Genomic DNA, 15,393 nt, shown 5'->3' on the forward strand with positions numbered 1-15,393 from the left:
ATTTTTTATATTAAAATTTATATTAATAACATAAAATATACAACTTGATACTTAACTAGTTAACTATCTTTCAACTATGATGTTATAATATAAAATAGAATGTCAGTATAACATAAGTAATTAATTTATCAGTTCAAGTTATGAAATAAAACCCTTTTTGTTTATAATTTATATAATCACACGGGGGTCAACAATCCAACCCAACACTTTTATCTGAATGTGTTCATAGGTTCGATCAAAATCAAACTTAAGCTAAACTAGAACTTTTAAATTTTTGTCCTAGATTCAAACTTTGGAGGGGTGTGTAAAAAGGTGAAAAACTTAATAAAAACCGAAACCTATGAGTTCCCGAGCATAATAAATGAAAAAAAATAATGATGAGAGAAATAAGAAGAGAAAACAAGGGGAGCGCAAGGGAAAGATTTAATTAACTAATTATCATGTTAAGGAAATGGAGAGAAAAGTGAAAATTTGATGTGTTAAAAAACATAAATGTTGGGCTAGCCCAAATGGAGAGAAGGAAATAAGCATAAATGCTTGTTCATTTCTCTCATTTACCGATTAGTTGGATTTTTGGTGATACTATTAAACATACATTCTATTGTCCCCTTTCAGGTGTCAATGTGAGGCTAGTCCACTTAGTAGAGGCACTTGCTTCTTAGAAAGGAGGTTCTACTAATATATGAAATCGATTAGTCTAAATTAAATCGACCACTTGACCCCCTAAATTGGACACTATGTGTGAACTAAACATACATATTTATATATTTTCTTTTGGTTGCAAAATATTGGACAACCCATGTCTAACATCTTTACATCATTAAAATTATTGGTTTATCTCCATTTTCTAATGCAAACACCACAAATACAAATTTTTGAAAGTTAATTGCTATGGTTGATATAAGTGACTTTGAACATGTTTTTGTGATATAATTCTGTTATCAAAATATATGTTATATTCTGGCACATATGCTTCTATAAAATCACTGCCATTTGCCTCACCAATTTGTTGTTGAAGTCATTTATATGACAGTCCTCTTAATAAATCAAGTTCATTTTGTTCTGTTTTTTCTACCAAGATTTGTTCTAAAGACTAAATAGATTCAAATTCTTGATTTTCTTTTTCGTGATCAAATTGACAGTTTGACATCTCTTGCGAGAACCAAGTGTCACAAAACTCTGGTGTTTATTTGCTATATAATCAGTTTTTCAGGTTGTTCTAGAGGTGAAATTTTTCCTTGAAGTTACTTTCCGCGAATAATTTGAAACTGCTAATAAGTAGACAAGTGTTTTTTTGTTGTATGCTGAGTGAACATGATGTTAATCAGGAAGTTAAAGAGGGACCGATAACCTGAATGTTAGACTCATATGTACTTGGATCAGTGAGAATGCCAAAGAGTAGTAGAAGCGGTCCAGATTTAAACATACATAACTTTCACTCCTTCTAATAATTTGTATTAGAAGATTTTTCTTGAATTTTATTTATTAAGCAAAGCATAGGTTGCCATCAACTAACAGTTTATTAGTTGGTACATTTGATTTCTTAACTGTGCTATTTAAAAGAGCAAGTAAAAACTATAATATATAAAAGAGTAATACTATAATCTATCATGATGCATGTTTAATGAATGAAAAGAAAGATTAGCACTATGATAGGTGGAAAATGGTTGAAGAGAATGGTAATTGCATGCAAATAAACATAAACATTCATGATTCATACAAAGAGAACCTATCTCCCTCCCTACTCATTTATATAAATGTAATACCTCCAATGATCTTCTATAACCCTCAAGCAATGGAGCAAAATGGCCATAATAATGGTGATGCCCACATCATTACAACAAAAAGGTTGGATTTTAATTTTTATTTCTTACCAAAAACATTTTAGATAATTTAAGACCTTTTTTATACAACTATGTATTAAAACAAAACTTTATGAGATTAAAAAGTAGCCTTTTCATATTGACAAGGTTAATGAACAAAGTTGCGGTGGTAACGGGTGGTGCAAGAGGGATCGGCGGTGCCACTGCGAAGTTAATGGCCGAGAACGGGGCACATGTTGTTATTGCAGATATTCTCGATGAGCTGGGAGCAAGCGTCGCAAATTCAATTAACGGTCGTTTTATACATTGTGATGTCTCGATAGAATCTGATGTCGAAGCTGCTGTTCAACTCGCTATTACGTGGAAAGGCAAACTCGATATCATGTACAATAATGCAGGAATTGGAGGTAAACATTTAAGTATTTTCTAGTGTTAGATACAAGTGACAAAATGGTTGTATGCTTGTTTAACATTCAATAAATAGTTAAATAACATGCAAACGTAGTCAGTAAAATCTCACTCATAGCAGAGCTATTGGTAAGGTCCCGGTTATTCAATAAATAGTTACATACCACCCAAATGATCTCCAAAATTTTCTTGTGCATAGATGAAGGAGGAAGCATCACAACTCTTGATATGAAAAAGATTCAAAAAGTAATTGGAGTGAACATGAATGGAGTTTTACACGGGACAAAACACGCTGCACGTGCTATGATCTCAGGCGGAAAAGGCGGTGCCATCATAAACTCATCAAGCACAGCCGCCATCATGGGCGGCCTTGGATCACACACATATACGTTAACCAAAGAGGCCATTCTAGGATTAACAAGAAGCTCTTCATGCGAGTTAGGCACGTATGGGATCCGTGTAAACTGCGTGTTACCTCACGCTGTCCTATCACCTATGCTAGTGGAATCGTATCGTGGTTTTGTTAAGGATATAACAGCCGAAGAAGTGCAACAGAAAATGGGCGAGAATGCGAGTTTGTTAAAAGGGAGATGTGGATTGGTTGAAGATGTTGCATATGCTGTTGTGTATTTGGCTAGCGATGAAGCGGGATTCATAACGGGACATAATCTTGTTATCGACGGGGGGTATACTTCTTCGTCGGTCGGTATGACTTTCATTTATCGCGAAAAAAAAGAAAGAATCAGATAAACCTAGCTAGTTAATCATATGACTAAACATTAGTGCAAATAATCTCTTTGGTGTTGTCTGTATTTTTTAAATGTTTTATTTCAATTTTTATTAATATAATCATATTGAAACTTTAATACCATATCAAAAACCTATTCTTTTCACATTATACATGAAAGAAATAAATAACATAGATGTAGGTACTTGTTCGTCACGAGTGTGTCAAAGAAGTTTTGTGTGTTACAAGTCTGAGTGTTTAGTTGCACTGTACAAGTCTTGCTTGTTTTTGTGGAAGAATAAACAGACGACCGAGCAATCATCCCTCTTTGATGACGGGAACTTCTGTTTCCATGCTGCGGTTGCGGCTACAACGACTTCTTTTGCTGCTGATTCTTCACTCTCAGCTCCCCACACTATTGATGCTACTGTGTTGTTGCTAAGCACATCCCACACCTGAAATTTGTAGATTTAGTAACCATGGAGAGGGCGGTTTGACCCGATTGCTAGTCAAATGGGTCAAGTTGCTTTAATCTAATCCAGGTGGCCAAACAGTTAAGTGGTCGTGGGTTCAAATCTCATTAGTGGCATTAATATGGGCTATTGGGCTGCTGTAAAGAATTAACTTATTGGTGAAAATGTCTTTCTAATTATATTTAATGCTTTAACTTATAGATTATATGTAAATACGATAACAAAAAAAATATTTTTCCCATCACTCCAACTTGACACGAAATATTTTATTCACAAACTTAGCAACACGTAGTAAAAAGTGACATGTTTTGACCCGTTATCTAACAACCAGTTCATCTCGACACCTTTTGATTGGTTTGGCTCGTTAACGTTTTTTTGTCTTGTTTTTTTAATATTACACAAATAGCATATAACATAAAGGATTAAAATTAGTTGTTGAAATTATGACCAACTTTTTTAATAAAGCAAGTTGGGAGGTTATGACAATTTAGATTCATTTAGCTTTTTAGTTTTTTAACATGTCACTCGTCCAGAATAAAATATAATCTGAAATCTGAATAGATCTACCATCATAAATGGTAAAAAGTTGTATGTAGCATGATGAGATCATAAGTACTTGACTTACCCCGTCACTAGCAAGAACGATGAATTGATCGTTTTGGTCAAGCGATGATATGAGACATCAGGAATGGCTATGATCCCATGGCTTTTAAGTACAAAATCCCCAAAAGCCCGCGACATAGCAAGGCCCGGTGAGTCATGATATGGCAACCACACTCGGTCTATATGTGGTTCATCTTTTAATGACATCACCCTACCATTTAACCTTCTAATTCGATCCCCCTCCGCTGCACAAAATTTAATCATTCATTAGCTTATGTAACAACACAACACAGCATAACATAACACAACGGTCTTGGCCAAAATTATACATCTAGTGATCTAGGATTATATTACGTTAGCAATACTTACCAGGTACACTTGGTTTGAGATCAGTGGTCAATTGCACCGGAGTAATTCCATTTTCCGCCATTTTACTCACTATTTGACCATTCCTTCTATGACCATCAAAAACACCGGCAAATACTCCGTTGTCCATTCCGTAATCCTTCATCAAATCAAAATATAAACATGTTATCATTCACTCGAGTTAAAATAAACCCTGCTACAAAAACAGGTATTTGTCACGGCCTAACCCGTAGCACATATGTCTTTTCATGGATGTGCTACGGATTTGGTTCGTAACTAGTAGTGCGAATGGGTTCAGACGAAAAATATACCTGATAAAGAATGGCAGCATCTTGTTTGAGTCCTTTAGATCCTTGATGAGTGTGGATTGAACCGATCTTTTGATCGGTAACTATGTCTTGATAATAAATAACATTTTCATGACCATAGTCTATCTCATGAATCTCAGGAGATGCTTTGGATATGCAGATACCCATTTCAAATGTTAATTATTAACAATCCTTCTAAATATTCTCTCTTTATAGAAAACCAAATGATATGTCGTCATGGGATGGTCGACCTGTCATTATTATCTTTTAGTTTTTAATGGATTATAAGGGATCCAAGCTTAAGACTTTTAAATTTCTTGGTTTAAAAAATAAAAAAAGCTTTTATTTTTGGGATTTATTAATGAAGTTAATTATATGATAATGAGAAATTGATTATCAAACGCAACTTTAATTTCAAACACAGCAACTTGTTGTCAAAACATCAATTATGCAACTTTTAATATTTAATAATGATTAGAATATTCATCTTGATCTCATCTTCCAAAAGTCAAATACAAATATACAATTAAGTTATTCACTCTACATTTTTGTGTTGTATTCTAATCATTTACATGAAAGATTAACAAGCTTTAATTTGACCTATCAAATGTATAAGAAACTCTTAATGAATTATCAAAGAACTCGATCATACATACGTTTTAATGATTCTTGAAGCCGTTAACTAAAGTAAGTCGCAATTGAACACCAACTAATGTAAAAGTTTCAAAGTAATCTTCTTCAAATTCAGGTTACTTTCAAGGTTATAACAACCAAGTTAAGGAAAAATAATAGGTTATTTGATAAATATTTATTTCAAAATAAGTTATAAGCAAATTCTTTTTTATAAGAGAATAGTTACGTTATTAACTTGAACTTGAGGATATTAAAATCAAAATTAAATAAATAAAAAGACGAAGGGCAACTCAAGGTTCAGATCAAAGGGTATCTTAGGTGTAGCAGCGTAAGCTTTCGGTTGAAAGTTGAAAGCTTGATCGTTGTCATCATCTCGCAACAATTTAATATCTGATTTAATTATTTTTAGAAAAAAATAATCCTAAATATAATAAATATATTTGAAGTCATGTTCTCATCTTAGTTGGAGGAAACACAAAACCGACAAGTCGACCAATATAATATGAAGGTGATCGCATTCTTTGGTTTATTTTAATTGCGTAAATTAATTAAGTGTCCTTGCATCTATCTACCTTAATTTGCAAGTTGGAGAGGCATAAATATTAATCTTTACAATTTACCAAGAGACATAAATTTTCAATATATATTTATTTTGTATATTATAAAATTAACTAATTACTAAACAAATGCATATTTATGTTTTGTGCTTATATAAAAGGATATAAAAAATTCATATGAAAGTCAAAAACGAAGATGATATTATATACACCATCCGAGGGGATAGAGGGTTAGGGAAAAGATTATAGTATTATACGAGGAATATAATAGGTTTTATCTCTTTAGAGGTTGAGAGTTCAAATCCTATAGTAAGCATGCTATGTGAATTTCAGTAGTTTAACTGAGAAATTATAAAAGGAATGAATAATGAGGCAATGAGATTATAGTAAGTGATAGATTCTTTCAACTACTACAAATAATTTAGGTTCCACCCATGGCCCTTCTTAGCACTTTACAGAGCAATTGCACTCAAAAGACGAAGAAGTGTACAATCATTTTTCATTGTATCTTTTCATTATCATATAGGGTGTTGTTAAATGTACCCCTCTTTCATCTATTTTTATTAAACATATCCCTCCCTCAAGTTTTACATTAATACAATTTAGACCTTTCTGTTGTTTCTTTTGTTATTTTGTTATCTTTTATTATCATTATTATTTTTATAAAAGCAATTTTTTTCTATTTTTATTTAATAATTTTTTTTCTATTTATCTTTTTATGTAAATTTAAAAGCCTTTAATAAAAACATATTTTTCTTACTTAGAAAAATGTTTTTTTTTCTTATCTAAAAAACGATGTTTTTCTTGTATAAAAAAATGTATTTTTTTTCTATACTTCTTTTAATCTTTTTGTAGAGTGTTTTTTTTTAAATTAAGAGATAGTTTACATTCTTTAATAAAAGATCATATTATTTTTTATAAATAAAAAGGTTTAATAACATACAACTTGATATAAAAATTGACTCTTTTCTCATATAACATTAATCTCATGTATCCAAACCTAACAAAAAAATCAAATTGTTTTGAAAACATTTTATAAAAAAATAAAAAATAAATAAAAAAACTAGCTAGATAAAACATACAAAACTTTTTAAACATGTAAAAAAATAAAAACAAACTTTTAATAAGATCTTAAAGAAGTAAAATAATAAAATCAATAACAAAAATATATAAAAACTGTAAAACAAAAATAAACTTAATGGTTTTTTATTTGATAATTTGAGAAAATTATAAAATAAAATAAGAGGGACTAACATGCCAATTACAAATGTCAAAGGGAAATGAAAGTTCAGGGGGGTGTATGGATAGTAAGACCATCCGTAGTGGCAACGTTGCCACTACGTTATGGACGAAAACGCAGGGGGTACACCGCCCCCCCTGCGTTATGTGAAGCTTGGATTCAGCTGCGTTGTGTATAAAACGCGGGATTGGCACAGAAATCAAAAAAAATATCCGTTGGAGCCGTTGGGAATTTTAAAAAAAAAATTATATTAATTATATTTATACAATATAAACAAACCAAACTCATTTTTTTAACACACTCCTTCCACTTCTATACCAATTTATATCTTTTACACTAATATTTCTATCATGTTTCCAAACAACAACCAAAATATTCTCGGTTTCAGCCAATATGCCCGTCAAGGCAACCAAAATCCACAACCGGTTCGTCGTCGGCAATACTTCGAAGGAATGAGATGGACAAAGACATCGAGATTTTATCAAACGAGCTATCCGAAGACGACCCGATAGTCCAATCTCTAAAAGCCAATCGACGAGCGAAAATTAATAAATGATTTAATGTAATTTTTAATTTTATGTTAATTTATTTAAATGATTTATTATTTAAAAAAACAAATAAAATTAATAATGACTGGGCGCCACGTGACGCATAACCCCTGGTAGTGGAGAGTTATGACTACAGCCTGTTTTTGTACAAAACCACAACTCTGACTGGGCGCCACGTGGCACATAACCCCTGGTAGTGGAGCTTTATGACTACACATGGTCTAAGGGAAGGGGGTACGTTTAGCCTGACCCTATCATATAATGCATGAACAACTTTAAATAACTGTTTTCAACTTTATTGGATTTCAAAAATCCAGACATTGTTCTAATCATAATTAAGAATATTTAGTTTGAAAAAAAAAAATAGAATGATCGTGTTTATGAAGAGGTCCGAAGTACTCCGAACCATATCTTGGCCCCTGGCAATAACATACACACGAATTGCATTATATTTCCATTAATTTTCCAAGTCATGTGGTCAATTTTGAATATGTGATTATGGATTTGTGGTCATGTTTATTAGAGTAGGTAAAGGGTCGTGTGTCCAATTTAAGAAAGTTAACTAAAGTCAACTTTGAAATGAACGGTGACATCCTTGAAGTTTCAAATTGAGACCAACATTTTCTCAGTATTTGTTTGAAGTTTAAACTGTTTTTTCAATTTTTATCGAGCAGTTGAGTTAGCTGGTGATAAAAAAAATATATGAAGTAGGATGTGTATTTCAGTTAGAAAAAGTTGTACTGATGACATCAGCATCAACCATGTAATTTACTCATCTGATGTATACCATATCCGACGCAACTTGCTGACAGTTTGTCTTTTGTTTTGATGTAAACCCTATTTTTTATGGCTAATATGCCGAAAAATTTATAAACAAAAAGATCAACAAGCGAACCACTATAAATGCTCATAGCAATTAGCATAAACATATGAAGAAAATATTAATATAACTGATACGAAGTTGGTTCAAAAGCTGGTAGGTTTATATTTTTACCTACAAGATAGATTAAGCGGGCATTAATAGTTTTTTTCTAGAGTTGCAATGCTCATAATTCCATAAACATCAACGAATACAACATAATGGACTTGGCAATGTGACATACGCATAGGTGGTTTCTTTCACTTTCAAACAAAAATTCATATAAACTGATTAGCCCAGATTCAAACTAAATGGATCAGTCACAACCCTCACACTACGGTTGCTCTACAAGATTTGATGCCTCGCTCCCTGTTTCCGATTTTCCATCACATAGTCCTCCGATAATATACTTATTACACCCGCTACTAGCCTTGAATTCCAGCCAAACACATAACTCCCCACATAACAATTAACAAACACGTACACCCTATAGAGATAGGGTATCAAGTTTACATTATTTACCTGATCGAGCCACACATGAAGATCATCCAAACCTAACATATTATATGTTTCCAGCCTAACCTTTGTCTATGATCTGCCCCCCATGAAAATTCTGACCCTTATCATGGTTAGTCTCGTTTTCTGGATTACCATAAACAGACTTCGCATAGGACTTTCATGTCTAAATGAATTGTACACGGTTGTAAATAGACACGAATGAACAAATAACTTATCATAGATGAACGAGCATAGATGGGTATGACCGAGAGAACATCAAGTAAAATTAAATGTATTTAAAAATCTATTAAAAAAAACTAGCGTAAAATTTAAAGGATGATACTTTAACATAAAATATCATTAAATTGTGCGTGTTTTTTTTATTTTCAAATCTATGATTACTTCTTTCATTATATAGAAACATAGATATTACATCAACATAGCAGGTAGGCGTGCAACAAACTGCGCCGCCACCCCCTTTTGAATTGCAAACCCTAACCTGCTAAAGACATACCCCCGCCCCTTTGGAGTCGACACATTGCTATGCACAACCCGTTGGACCCTGGTTAGGAAACGGATAGCTTCCGGTGCCAACGAGCCAAAGGTATCAAAAGCCAGAGGGACAAAAACATGTTGGTTCTCTTCGCAGGCTTTAGCATGTTTCTCCACCTTCTTCGTTTATGTCCTTTTCATTGCTTGCCCAACTACAAACCCATTATCCCTCAAACCAGCTAAGGGAGATACCCCTGTGAGGTCAACACAAGCGTGTTTTCCTCCGGCCCAACCAAAGACGAGCAAATCTGCCGGTCGTAGAGTGGATCTCCCTTCCGTGGGGTCTGTAAGGAAGTTTACGGGGGCTTCCTTTTTAGCTGATATCCCAGCTCGCCTTAAGATGTCCCAAAGAACGTCCCGCACCCAATCATGTCGGTATTTGAACCCAGGCATCTCCTTGCAATGAACCGCATGCTCTCCGAATTTATCCAGGCAAGCCTTACGGCAGATCGGACATGTTTCATCTTCTGGGTACATTGGGACCATCAAACGGTACTTAAGAATGGCCCTATACTCGACCGCATACATGCTTTGGCCTAAGCCATCAATCGGGATAACGGTCAGAAAATCTTGGGCATGAGGACCTTGTAAGCATTCAATAACCGCCTTCTGTCGGGGGACAATCCAAAAACTTCTCCCAGGCTCTGAGCGATTTTGCCAAAAAGCGTATTCGCCAAAGTTTTTTAGGCTTTGGTGGGGCGGTGTCCATATTAGAGAAACCGCCAATGTCAAAGTCTGGGAAAGTGCCATTTAGGCGTTCCAGGGCCTGCACGTAGTCTGAGTCCAGGTCAACAACTTCGCTATTCCTTAAGATGTGATTCTGTAGCTTCCAAGACTGAGCCCTCGACGCTACAAAAGCGTAAACCCCAACATCATGAGCCGAAAGAAGGCCTAAACCCCCTAAGCGCATCGGTAAAGATGCAAGTCGCCACTGAAGATCACCAAAGAACGGGCCTCCACATACAACTATGTCTTCGATGGCTTCTCGAAGCCCCTTTTCAAAACAGGATACCGCATCATCCATCATATGGGGGTGGAATGTTCGTAACCCAAAAAGCAACTTAGCAACCCCCATGCAAGACCTAATCAGGAGGAGTTCCTCTGGGTATCCCTAAGGCAAGGTAAGAGTTTCATAAGATCAACCGCACGAGATGCTCTCCGCCTCGCCAACTCCTTAATAAAGTAGGGATCTCGACTAACAGCCCCTCCAAGGAGCTTTACCCCTCTCTCTGGTCTACCAATCCCACTAGGGAAGAGCCCATCTTTGACTTTCACCCCATTACACGCTGGCCAAATGTAACATCCTGAAATTTTAATTATAAATAAAGAAAGTTATGTTTAGTGATTTCACGTTGTTAATTATTTAATGTCGAGTAAGGAGGGAGTTGGGCTTAGATTGCGTAAGATGGGTTAAATGAGAATGGGCCTCGGGTCCGTGGGCTTAGAGGGATATAAATATCCCATCCCAAACCCAATCTTTCATTTCCACCTTCTTTCTTCACACACTCAAAACACACACATTCTAACCGATCAAGATTCGAAGCCGAGACCCGAGATTTTGTTGATAGATCTGAGTTGGTAAGGTAAGAACAAATCCACCAAAGCTAATATTACTGAAAATGGTTAGGATTGGATGGGTTAACCGGACCCGAAACCCAAACTGCCCAAATCGGACCCCTAAAACGTCGATTTTAGGCCGATTTGATGGTTGGGATTTGTAGGCGCCGATCATACGATTCCGTGGGTACCAAAATCGAGTTATTTGGCTAAGAAACGAAGGATTTATGGGCAAACAGATCTGCAGCGCGATAACTTCGCCTGCAAGATTAAGTTCGCCTGATGAACTTCGCCTTCAAGCGTAACTTCGCCTTCAAGCGTAACTTCGCCTAAGGTTTAACTTCGCCTGAAGCCAAGTTCGCCTAAGGATAACTTCGCCTACGGCCAAGTTCGCCTAAGGTTTAACTTCGCCTGAAGCCAAGTTCGCCTAAGGTTTAACTTCGCCTGAAGCCAAGTTCGCCTAAGGATAACTTCGCCTACGGCCAAGTTCGCCTAAGGTTTAACTTCGCCTGAAGCCAAGTTCGCCTAAGGTTTAACTTCGCCTGAAGCCAAGTTCGCCTAAGGTTTAACTTCGCCTGAAGCCAAGTTCGCCCGAGGTTTAACTTCGCCTGAAGTGAAGTTCGTTTAGAAAATAAATTAAAAACCTAATGGAAAATGTGTTAAGGCAGTTATCGAAAATAAAATTTTTTCCAAGCTGACCTGGCAGCTTAACCCCAGCCAGGGGCTCTGCCCCTTGGACCCCGCTAGGGGCTGCCGCCCCTAGAACCCCGCTGCCAGGGGCGCTGCCCCCGGACCCCCGTTCGTTGTGGGTCATATATAGATAGAAATACAAAACGAGTAGTAGTAGTTAATTGATATGTGTAAATATTATACAGTTAGCCGAGCCCAGTTAAAGAAAGGAATTACGATCAACGGCGAGCGTAACAGGATCCAGGTGAGTTTCTAGCCCCATTCCTTGTTATGTTTTCGGGGCTGTGTGCATACTTGATGTGTTGTTAATACATTTATCCTAAGTGATAAGTGTATGCCATATGTGATATATGTGATATGTATGAATGATTGCTTGATGGTACGTGAACGATCTTCGGATATTGCACGTACTGTCATGTTGTAACGTTATAAATATGGTAAGTATGATATGTATGTTTATGTGTATGAACGTAATAAAGTTAATAAAAGAAGGAAATGACGGTTGTATGGTTGTATGGTTACGAAAAGGGTACCGAGCCCTAATAATACTCGAGGTATGATGTATGGTTGTATGGTAACGAAGAGGGAATCGAACCCTACTAATATTCGCAAACAAGGGACCAGACCCTTATAATATATGTGATGTTAGGGACCAGACCCTTATAATATCTGTGATGTTAGGGACCAGACCCTTACAATATCTGTGAGGATAGGGACCAGACCCTCATAATATCTGTGATGTTAGGGACCAGACCCTTATAATATCTGTGATGTTAGGGACCAGACCCTTATAATATCTGTGAGGTTATAGGGCGAAAGGCTCTTTAAAACGTATGATTATGAATGTAAAGAAAGTATGTAAGTAAGAAAGAAAGTATGTAAGTAAGAATGAAGGTATGAGTACTTATGTGTGTATGAAAGAAAGTTATGAGGTTAAGTACGTATGTATGTAATAAGGTATTGTATGGTATTGTATGATTAACTAGAACTCACTCAGCGTAGCTGACTTTTAGTATGCACGCAGGTGAGTAGGATGAGACAGCTGGCTTGAGTGGAGGACACATGGCAGAAGACTAAAGCCTGGCATCTGAAGATCTGATATGTTTTATAAGTTATGTTTTGATTTTGAAAGACAAGAGGAATGTTTTAAGACATGATTATGAATTGATATGTAATGTTTTATGAAAGTTTTATATTCCGCGTAAAGTTTTTAATTAACTCTGATATTTAGAACTGTGTTTATGAGTAAATCCAACACGAAAGTAGGGTTACCGGTGACGGGGCCTTACACCAAAAAATCTCGGTTTTCTTAATATTAAGTTGCAGCCCCAATGATGGCCCTTCCGAGCTGATAATGTCTAGAGCTTTAGCGACTTTGTTGGTACCACCAATAATAGTCCCATCATCCAAGTACCAAGCATGAAATGGGAGGTTACAGTCATTTTGTACCCGGAGAACAAGAGGATGTAATGCTGAGGCAAAGAGGAGGGGCCCAAGGGGGTCTCCCTGCTGAACCCCAGTAGTAGCCCCTATACAGTCATCACCAACGTACAACCTAGCCGGCTGGGCATAAAGGAACTGGACCCATAGATAGATAGACGGGCAATGATGATGAACCTCCCGGAGAAGGGCTGTGCGGTCGACCATATTGAAGGTGTTGGAGAAGTCCACGGTAAGCATAGCTAAAGTGAAAATTAATATACTTCACGAACATATATTAATGATCGAAGAAAACATGTGTTTATCTCCGTGTATCCACGAAATACTATAATTTGAAAGTGAAACATACATGATTCAAAATGTTGACCGAGTCAACTTTGTCAAAATGAAAGACGAAACCTACCGCTCTAGACGAGAAAATATGAGGATTTATAATTTGCCTCACATCATTCATCATTCTTGAACCAATCATATAGTCTATCGTAAGAAGAAGAATACTATATAGTTGATAACACTTATCAAATATATTTATGATAATCTATGTCAATGAGGATATATAGTAGATCACATAAATAATATGGTCTTGTTGTTAGAATTGTCAACGCCAACACTTTCTATATCACGAATAAAGATATATACGAACCAACTCAAATGAAGTTTTACACTACTTGTACACAAAATCATCCTGTTTCTATCTCACACATTCTAATCCTACAACAAAATCTACATCGTTGTTCACTATAAGACTAAAACTCAGGTAGATTACAAGTTCTTTAGTAACCATAACCCTTTCGATTATAATTTCATCATCTACCTTTCTTGACTTCTTGATGATACATTATAGTCTTTGTTATAAATGGGAGGTGGGTGAATATTAATTTTGTTATTTTAAGGAGTTTACATTCCAATTACATTCATAAATTTACAAGCCAAATACCATATAAATTTTATTGAAATTAATTCCAGTTCATTAGAATTTCAATCATTTTCACATATTTCAATCCTTTCAAAAAATTCTAGGAGACAAATCTTATAAGTAAATGGTCTATAAATGGTTTAATTAAACACGCAACGGAAGAGATATAAAATAATCAATGTCATTTTTATTTTAACTAAACTGCCGTTATATAATAACAGAAAACTAATAACGATTGAAAAGTCAATAAGGTATTATTATTATTATTATTATTAATAAATATTATTATTATTACACATATAAATAAATATATACTAGCTTTAGAATACATGTGATGCACAGAAAGCTCAAAAAATACAATTAAACTATATAAATTAAATGATTAAATTAAAAAAAACCTATATTTTAACAAATTAAATAGTTTAGCAAGTTCAAATAATATTTTCTAATGGAATATTTATACGAATATGTGGTGCATTCTCATATAATTTCTTCATAATCACGAAAAAGATGCACCTAATGATTTTATTAGTTGTAATTACAGTTTTTAATGGAATAACGAATTGTAACAAAAGATGATAAGATGTTTCATTATAAATGACATAAAAAAGAACATCCTATATAAAATTAGCATAAATAAAACACGCTATTGTATTACAGATCTGAACGGGATGCAGGGGCAAACCTATGTTAAGGGTAAGGGGGCGGCAACCCACCTTAAATTTTTATTTTTAGTGTTATTTGTATGTGAAAACCCCGATCGCCCCCTTAAAATTAGTGTTAATTTTCGATGTCGCCTCCCAAGAAAATAATTCATGGGTCCGCCTCTGAGGAGATGGACAAGAACTCCATGGATACATGCATATGGATGTTAAATGGATACGTGAGAATAAATTTGTTATTCATTCATAATTGCATCTTGTCTTTATCGTCTTAAACCTATAAATATCGTTCATTAATTTTTACCACATTCATTTCCTATATATACTGAAAAATGTTTATAAATTGATTTAATAGAAAAATGTAGATATTATTGAATTAAAGATATAATATATTTTTTTCATATCGACATGAATACCCACATATTTTTAATATCTATAATTTAGATAATTAGTTATTTGATTAAACGATTGATTGATATGTTTTGATTACACTGACATAAATAAGTTTTCATTAAAAAAAAAGAAAATAGTTT

At 34.8% G+C, this 15,393-nt stretch overlaps 1 protein-coding gene and 1 pseudogene across 2 annotated transcripts; one reads left to right on the top strand and one right to left on the bottom strand.

Annotated features, from left to right (window-relative positions):
- The first annotated feature begins 1,559 nt into the window (after positions 1 to 1,559).
- Positions 1,560 to 2,990, top strand: LOC143598640 (short-chain dehydrogenase reductase ATA1-like). The gene is made up of 3 exons (XM_077076807.1): positions 1,560 to 1,848; positions 1,971 to 2,230; positions 2,431 to 2,990. Exons 1-3 carry the CDS (start codon positions 1,664 to 1,666, stop codon positions 2,979 to 2,981), a joined length of 996 nt encoding a protein of 331 aa, XP_076932922.1. The 5' UTR covers positions 1,560 to 1,663; the 3' UTR covers positions 2,982 to 2,990.
- A 210-nt stretch (positions 2,991 to 3,200) lies between these two features.
- On the bottom strand, positions 3,201 to 5,022 carry LOC143598641 (putative protein phosphatase 2C 61; annotated as a pseudogene). Its single transcript, XR_013147150.1, has 4 exons — positions 4,712 to 5,022; positions 4,404 to 4,539; positions 4,057 to 4,279; positions 3,201 to 3,413 (listed from the first exon to the last, which is right to left on the bottom strand). The product of XR_013147150.1 is annotated as a putative protein phosphatase 2C 61 (transcript).
- Positions 5,023 to 15,393: the final 10,371 nt, after the last annotated feature.

Source organism: Bidens hawaiensis, unplaced genomic scaffold, assembly GCF_021521415.1.
Source record: "Bidens hawaiensis isolate Kalapana, Puna unplaced genomic scaffold, B.hawaiensis_p1.1 tig00050616_1, whole genome shotgun sequence".
Taxonomy (NCBI): Eukaryota; Viridiplantae; Streptophyta; class Magnoliopsida; order Asterales; family Asteraceae; genus Bidens; species Bidens hawaiensis.

Coding starts and splice junctions, on each gene's coding strand:
- LOC143598640 (XM_077076807.1), top strand. CDS start 1,664: ATGGTTGAAGAGAATGGTAATTGCATGCAAATAAACATAAACATTCAT. Junction 1,849..1,970: donor CACATCATTACAACAAAAAG/GTTGGATTTTAA, acceptor CATATTGACAAG/GTTAATGAACAAAGTTGCGG. Junction 2,231..2,430: donor CAATAATGCAGGAATTGGAG/GTAAACATTTAA, acceptor TCTTGTGCATAG/ATGAAGGAGGAAGCATCACA.